Source organism: Piliocolobus tephrosceles, chromosome 8, assembly GCF_002776525.5.
Source record: "Piliocolobus tephrosceles isolate RC106 chromosome 8, ASM277652v3, whole genome shotgun sequence".
NCBI classification, from domain to species: Eukaryota; Metazoa; Chordata; class Mammalia; order Primates; family Cercopithecidae; genus Piliocolobus; species Piliocolobus tephrosceles.
The window spans coordinates 50,993,153-51,001,894 of NC_045441.1; the positions used below are offsets into that span (position 1 = coordinate 50,993,153).

Below are 8,742 nucleotides of genomic sequence, written 5' to 3' on the forward strand. Positions count from 1 at the left end.
GTAATACCCAAGGTGACTGTTTCTCTCTTAATACTGACACCTCCCTTCCAGGATCAAAGTACTTTCCCTTGGTTCCTCTGACCATAGCTGGAACAAGATAAAACTTTCAAAAGACATCACTAATAATAAACTAAGTTGGGTGCAGTGGCTCATGCCTATAATCCCAGTACTTTGGGAGGCTGAGGCGGGTGGATCACTTGAGCCCAGGCCTGGAGGCTAAGGCAGACAGATCACTTGAGCCCAGGCCTAGCAACATGGTGAAACCCTGCCTTTAGAAAATATATATATAAATTAGCTGGGTGTGTGTGTTGGTGCATGCCTGTAGTCCCAGCTACTCAGGAGGCTGAAATAAGAGGATCACTTGAGCCTGGGAGGTGGAGTTTGCAGTGAGCTGAGATTGCAGTGAGCCGAGGTGGTCCCACGGCACTCCAGCCTGGGTGACAGACTAAGACCCTGTCTCAAAAATAAAACAAAAATAAATAAATAAATAATAAATTAAAGAGTTAACAAAAGGAAAATAAGAACACAGAATTTAAGACAAGCGGTATAGAGAAAAGGTGAGAACATAAGTTTTAGAACCAGACAACCTATGTTTAAAGTATGTCATTTACTAGCTATGTGACTAGTTAATTAACCTCTCTATGCCTTAATGTCTTCATCTATAAAGTGATAATAAAAGCATCCATCCCACAATCTCATAAAATAGCATCCAGCAATACTGTTTATGTATATATACCTATATATACATACATTATATATATGTGTATATATATGTATTCAGCTTGGCTTATAAAGTACAAGTTTTAGATTGCAGCATAACTAGTTTACTCTCAGGTTCTCTGCTATTCCACACAATATCTGGAGAAGTTCAATCTAGTCCAGTAAAAGGCTACCTAGCTTCACAGCTAAGGACAACTCATTTCATTTTCACAGATGATAAAAATGAGCCTCATCTGCAATTCCAGCTATCTAAACCCACCATTCTTCAAAGATGTGAGCTCAAATATCACTCTTTTCAAAAATATCAAAATATAGAAATCGAATAACTTTGCATAAGTATCCTAGGTGATCAGAATGTAATTTTTAATTGCATATATTTCTATGAAATAAAATAGAAGGGATTGAAAAAAAATTATTGTATAATCAAAAAGTTAAAAGTATTTCCAAGGTGTCATCAAATCCAGAACAGAAATTAATGCAATTAAAATGGTTAGAAATTGGTTTTCTGGCATTATAAATGTGTGAATAAATTGCAATATCCAAATCTCCTGCCCAAACCAGTGAAAGCAGAAGAAGAAAAATAGCCAAGTGCGGCACTTTTGGAGACCAACATGGGCAGATTGCTTGAGCCCAAGGGTTCAAGACCAGACTGGGCAACTGGAGAAATCTTGTCTCTGCAAAAAGTATAAAAATTAACTGGGCATGGTGGCATGTACCTGTAGTCCCAACTACTCAGGAGGCTAAGGTGGGAGGATTGCTTGAGCCCAGGAGGTTGAGGCTTCAGTAAGCTGTGATCGCACCACTGCAGACAGTGCTCTGGATGACAGAGCAAGACCCTGTCTCAAAAACAAGAAAGAGGAAAGAAGGAAAGAAGGAAGGAAGGAGAAAAAATGTGGTAATATCCTTTCATGGTTACATATGTTTGTAATTGAACTGATATCTCCCACACACACAAATATACACACACACACACACACACACACACATATATATATGAGTTTCACAAAGGAAGCCCATGTTTCATCCTATATTTGGTGAACGATGACAGATTTCTTAAAAACTAAATATGCATCTGCACATTTAAAAATATTAATTTTCCTTGATAATGCCTTACTCTTGTACTATATTTATGATTTACAACCCATTTTTGCCTCCATAATTTCCTTTGAGCTTCATGGCATAGAAAATGGTGTAACTATATTTGTACTCTTTTTTTATCTTCTTGAGATAGGATATTACTTTATCACCCAGGCTGGAGTGCAGTGGCATGATCTCAACTCACTGCAGCCTCGACCTCCTGGGCTTAAGCTATCCTACTCCCTCAGCCCCCTAAGTAGCTAGGACTACAGGCATGCACCACCATGCCTAGCCAATGTTTTGAGTTTTTGGTAGAGATGGAGTTTCGCCATGTTGCCCAAGCTGGTCTTGAACTCCTGAACTCAAGCAATCCACCCACTTTGGCCTCTCAAAGGGCTGGGATCACCGCACCTGGCTGTACTCATTTTAAAAGAGCAGATTGTACAAGGTTAGAAAATGTAAGTAGCCCACGCAAGGATACTGAGCTTAGCAGAACCCAGGTGTCCTGACTCCTGATCTGGTTCTCTTTCCATTAATACCACAAAGACATGTCTTCTGGATGGAAGAAATGAACATGTTTTACAATGATAATTCTCCCCTTGAAAGGACAGAGTGTCTGTGTCTTCTTTTAACATTTTGAAAACTTTCAAGGGAATAAGGATATATGGATCCTCACCTCTCAGTAAGTTAAAGTGTAAGCCAGTCCCGCTCACTGTCCTCTTAATCTCCTGAATCCTTCTTGAAAAGTCAAGAGACCATCCCCGTGAGCACCACAAATTTGCTTGGGGTGAAGTGAGGATTCATGTATGAGACCAAAAGGCCAGAGATGTATTTGGCAACATTTCCAGTGTAGGAGATTTTTTAAAATCACATATACAAACTAAGGCATTTTCCTCCCACTTGCACAAAACAGGACCTGCCCCGATGAAATGGAATCTTTGAATATCTCAAACTAAAATTTTTTAAGTGAGTTAAGTTTCACTATTCCCTCAGCTGAAGATGTTCAAAGATCTGGTTCACGTGTAATACTGAATATTTGCATAGCATTTTACAGTTTTCACAGCCTTTCTTTTTACATTGTGTGGTCAGATTTTCCAGCTCCCTAGTGAGACGCAATTATTATTATCCCTGTGTCACAGATGAAAAAACGGAGGCACAGGGGGAGTGTCTTGCCCAAGATCACAGTGAAAGTAGCAGGTCCACCTCTGACTTCAAATCTTATGTGCTCTTTTCGCTTCTCCTATTTATCTACCCTAAAGGCAAGTCTTCCCCCAACTGCACACCTCAAGTCCTTTCACATGTGTAACTAAGTCTTGGACAATTAGGAATCTCTGGCCCTTTTCCCAATTTCCGTGGGAGGAAACGGGAAAAAGTGCTTCTTTTATCCTTGCCTTTCCAAGACAACAAGAAAGACTTCTCCCCTTGGTGTCCGCCCCGGTACTAAGCTGGGGAAAGGGATCCTTAGGGTGTAAACTGTCTTGCCAGCTACTGTTTAAATCTCTGTGAAAGACGGGCCTTCTGAAATAACCCCCTATTCAACCAAGAAATCAATCCTAACTTGTAAAAGAAGCTATGGACAAGAGGGCGAGAAACGCGAAATCCTGGTGGGAGATAGCGCTTTCTCTTTTCCCCCAGAAAGTCTCAAGGTAGCAGCTCTCCGAGATCCTTAAGCAAGGAAACTCACCCGCCGCGCTGCGGCTTCGCGGCCAGCAGGGCTGGGACATACTCGCCGCCCGCTTCCGCACCGGGGACAGCTCCTGCCTCTCCAACTCCCGCAGCTCTTCCCGACGTCTTGCCGCGGACTGTGCCTCACAGGCTGCGGGAGGGGAGAGTGTCTCCCCACGCCGGGGTCCCGGCCTCTGGGTTTTAGGGAGCGCGAATGGGTCTCCGAGAGCATCGGGAGCAGCAGGTGGCGCCTCAGGCTGCGGTGGCCACGAGACCGACTGCACTACGGCGTTGCGGGACCGCGCCAGCGCGGAGGAGACCGAGCCCATCTCAGCAGGCCGGGCCGGACCCAGGTGAGCGGCCCCGGCTCCCCGAGGGATCCACAGCCCTCGCCCGCCGAAGACTTACTCCCTCCCGGTGCCGGGGCGCCCCCAGCCGTCTACTCCTCCTCTGACCCTGTGGGCTGCAGCGAGGGCTGCGCGCCCACCCGTGGGGGACCGGAATGGAGGGTAATGCGGCCGATATCCGCGCCTGCCTAACAGTCTGAGGTGGATGGGACTTGGAGAGTCTCTATACAGAGGTTGTCCGAAGGCTTTACTGGGGATTGGGGGAAGGAAGGGGCGTGGCATTAGGCGAAGGATACTTTTTTGTCCACTTTCTGCACTTGGTTCACCTGAGGCCAAAAGCTTGGAGGGTCCTTCCTGTTCCTCTTCGCACGTCTGGGCCACCTCTGTTCCCCGGGAAGATGGCAGGTTTCGCGAGGGGGGAGAAGGGACCGAGATTTGTTCTCTTCTCAATTTCTCCTCTTAAAGCCAATATCACTGCTCTTCTAGGCTGTACTTCCCCGAAAGCCCACCTTTACTGTTGGAGGCCGAGACCAGAGAGGGAAGCGGAAGTGCACGGGGAGTCAGCTCCGCCAGTTCTCTGCGGGAGAGCAAGCAGGGAGGCGCCAGCCGGCCCTGGGGGCGCCCAAGACTGGAAGCCAGAGCAGCCTGGGGCCCTATTAATAGGCCTGCTTTGCTGGCTAGGGTGAGGTCACTGGGCCTTTTCTGCCTGCAGTGTGGTGGTGCCTACGTAGAGCAGAAGCAGGAAGGGAAGCCTGGGATGATGTTTCAGCTAAAAGAGGTTGCCCAGAAAGGTTTTAGGTCTTGCCCAAGGTCATAAGCAGTTAGTGGTGGAGCTGGGTCTTGTGCCTGGGACTCCTCTTTCTAGAACCAGTCTCCTATCTACACTGCTCCCCATTCCAAAGGCTTGCAGGCACTGAAGTTTGAAGAACGATAATTGTGCAATACACAGCATATCTGAGGTTGGAATGTGTGAGGGGAGAGTGACTATGGTATTTCTCAGCCAGCCTGGGAAACTTTCCTCCTCCCCATCCAGTGTTAGCGCTCTTTCTGTGACAGAATGATGTGATTCTTGACACTGTCATCTGTAAAATGCTATACAAACAAGTAAATGTAAAGTAGTAGTATTATGGAGACGCTTTCTGGACCACTGAACCAATCAGATCAACAAACCTCAAAATGGGAGGGGAAGATAAAAAAGTCCTTTTTAAATCCTCAACTGGTGTTTAGAGAAGAGACAAGTTGGAGGATTAACTGGGATGGGACCACGATGGGACAGCACAGCTCACTCACCTTGGCCTTGTTTCTTACGAGATATGCAGAAGCTTGAATCCTAGGCCCTGAGCCAACATTACACAGAAGCCCCTCCAACATTTAGAGGCACACACACCATGACCACTCACACCTTGCAAGGCTCCGGAAGTGTCTTCTCACCTCTGCCAATATCAGGTACCCACCTTCCTATGTGTGTTAGGGTTCTCCAGAGAAACAGTATATACATAAAGAGAGAGAGATTTATTATAAGGAATTGGCTCACATGGTTATGGGGGCTGAGAAGTCCCACAGTCTATAGTCAGCAAGCTGGAAACCCAGGAGAGTCAGTGGTATAAGTTCCAATCTGAGTCCAATCACAAAGTCAGGGGAAGATAGATGCACCAGTTCAAAGATAGGCAGACAGAATGAATTCTCTCTTATTCTGTCATTTTGTTCTATTTGGGCATCTAACAGATTGGATGAGGCCTATCCACATTGGGGAGGGTGATCTGCTTAACTCATTTTACTGATTCAATGTTAATCCCATCCAGAAACACCCTTACAAACACACCAAGAATAATGTTTAAACAAACATCTGGGCACCCTACGGCCCAGTCGAGCTGACACATAAGATTAGCCATCACAACATGTGTTTGTATGGCTATATTCCTTGTAACTTTTAAAATCACTTTTTATTCTTCTCTTGCTCACCAGATGAACTAATAGACCGTGGTATAAATCCTTACTCTGGGCAAATACTGTATTAGAAAGAAATCTCCCTGGACAGACATTTCCTATTCTTGCACCATGACTTGAATTTCCTACAAACCAGACATGGGCATCATTAGCAATAATGCAAAGGTGGGCATGGAAGGAAGCAAATGTTCTGGACCTACCTTAAGTGATATATTCCACTTGGCTGTACCTGTTATGAAAATGCATAAATATAATGCTATTATATTTATGTATGGGATGGTAAATAGCTTCTGTATGGGATGGTAAATAGCTGCTGCCCTAAACCCACCTACCACCCTGGCTAACCCAGGCCTTTCCCCAGGATGGACACACACACACCCATCTCATATCTGGCAATTAAGGGATTGATGTCTGGTACAACAAGGGACCTGAATACTGTGGCCATTATCTGACTGGTTCGAGTCAAGGTCCTATTCTTCTTATCTATTTTGAATGCCCCATCCCTTACAAAGTAAGAGCTCACTGAATGTCAGTGTCTTTCCCCTTTCCCTTCCCTTCTTATTATTATCCATCTGTTAAGTGCCTGCTACATGGCCTGCACTTTGCCTAGTGACCCTTTAAGATAAGTTTTCTACATTTTTCCAGATAAGGAAGTAAATTCATCATCCAGAGTCAAATGACTCCCCGAGGTCGCCCTGATAGTAAGTTGCAGAGTCAGGTTTTATATTCAGCTCTTCACTGAGCCCTTACTCTGTAAGAGGTGGGGCATTCAAAATAGAAAAAAAGAGTATGGTCATTTATGTTTCCCTTTGTCTCCCTTCCTGAGCAAGCTGCACCCCACAACCCAGTTCTTCCATAGGGAGGGATGCTCTGGAAGGGCTTTGAGACTCTGGAGATAATGTCTTCTCCCATTTCCTATCATTTCCTATCCCTATGTTTAGGAAAAGCCTACTCCCTTGGCATGTGTATGCATGCACACACACAGAGAGAGAGAGAGAGACAGAGACAGACAGACATACACCCCTCCTCAGGAAGGGAGGTTCAGCTCAGCTAAAAGTTTGGTTGTTGATGTTGTTTGGTTGTTGATGAGGTTCTCCCAATTCTCCTTTCAATGAGAAGGGATAAGCATGGAAAACTGAAACAATCTTCCTCATCTTTTTTTTTCAACTTTCATTTTAAAACAAAAGGCTGGGTATGGTCAGCTGGAACTTGGTTAGAGGAAGCTGTTAGTGAACATGCCAGCTGCAGGTGATCTTATTCTCATAGCCCTTTCCTTTCCTCTCTCAGGCCTCTGACCTCATCCACCAAGAACCTGCCAGAGTTCCTTCCGGAGTCCCACCAACAGGTGCTCAGCAGAATCTGCACCGAGGAGCATTGGAAAGATCTGACCCACCTGCCAACATCCTACCAGAACCCGAAAGTCACCAATTGGGATTTATGTCTTTGGATCCTGAAGTTTTAACCATTGACAATGTTGAATTTTACCTGAGCCCTGTGCTTCTGGAAAAGAGGGAAGGTCAAGCCATCCCCCACTGTCTTAATCAATTCAGGCTGCTATAGCAAAAAATATCGCAGCCTGGGTGGCTTAAACAGCAAACATTTATTTCTCACAGTTCTGGAGGCTGGAGGTCTGAGATCAGGGTGCCAGCATGACTGGGTTCTGTTGAGGAACCTCTTCCTGGTTACATCTTCACATGGCCTTTCCCTGGTGGGTGCACCCAGGAAAAGAGATCTCATGTCTTCTTCTCTTTTTATAAGAGCACTAATCCCATCATGGGGGCTCTAACCTGGTCCCACCTCCAAATACCATTACTTTGGGGATTAATATTTCAACATATGAATGAGGGGGAGGGCACAAACATCCTTTTGTGTTGTGGAAAATGGTTTACCACAAAAAACCACCCTTCCCCATATGACTAAGAAAAGACTCACAGATGCCTCCTTGCTTATCTATGACAAGGCTAGACACAGACCTTTCAAATTCCAATTTTTTGCTTCATAAACAAACTGTTATGAACTGTCATGAAGGACATAGGACAAAATAAGAAGTTAACCAAACTTGGCTGAATGTGGTGGCTCACACCTGTAATCCCAGCACTTTGGGAGGATGAGACGGATGGATTACTTGAGGTCAGGAGTTCAAGAGCAGCCTGGCCAACACAGCGAAACCCCTTTCTACTAAAAATACAAAAATTAGCCAGGCATGGTGGTGCACACCTGTAGTCCCAGCCACTCGGGAGGCTGAGACAGGAGAATTGCTTGAACTCAGTGGGTGGAGGCTGCAGTGAGCCGAGATCACACCACCGCACTCCAGCCTGGGTGACAGAGCAAGGCTGTCTCAAAAATAAAAGTAAAAAAAGAAGAAGAAGTTAACTTGGTTAAAATTCTCTCCTTCCCACAAGCCTCTGAACTTTGACCCACTGTCAGCCTCAACCAGCAGACAGCCCCTCCAGAGAACAGGCTGACCTCAGGGTAAAATGTTCTCTGATGTACTACCTGGTCGTGTCATTGTTTCATCCCACTTCCCCACACCACAGTTCTTTCTAGCCTTGTTTATTCCTCTTTATAAAAGAAAACCTTATTCGCCTAACTCCTGAGACAACCACAAATCTTATGGTCAGTAATTCTCCCTATTGCAACAGTCCCTCCCTGTTCTCATTTCCCCCCCCCCCCCCCCCCCCCACATACCCCACCAACAATAATCCTTTTGAATAAAGGCTGTCCTTGCTAAGTCTGGATTTATTTTGACACTATCTTTAAGAGTTTCCTGTAAGATTGTAAGTGGCCCTATGAGAGGGCACTCTATATCTCAGTTAACGTTTTGATGAAGATTAATTTATCCCTGTTTGACTAAAGGGGAGGAAGGCAGACAAGAATACTATGAGAACCTACCAGACACTAGACATTGCCCTGGATATTACACATATTTGATTTCATGTAATTCTTGAAGTTCAAAGATACAAAATGATTTCCCTAAGACCCTACA

At 45.1% G+C, this 8,742-nt stretch overlaps 1 protein-coding gene across 1 annotated transcript in view; it reads left to right on the forward strand.

The window, feature by feature from the left end:
- LOC113219632 overlaps window positions 1-7,922 on the forward strand; it is a 68,000-nt gene extending 60,078 nt beyond the window's left edge. The window contains exons 4-5 of the mRNA XM_026446643.1: window positions 3,469-3,815; window positions 7,044-7,922. Of these exons, the coding sequence (XP_026302428.1) occupies window positions 3,469-3,815; window positions 7,044-7,316 (620 nt within the window). The 3' untranslated portion in view covers window positions 7,317-7,922. The remainder of the gene's footprint in view (window positions 1-3,468; window positions 3,816-7,043) is intronic.
- The last annotated feature ends 820 nt before the right edge of the window (window positions 7,923-8,742 follow it).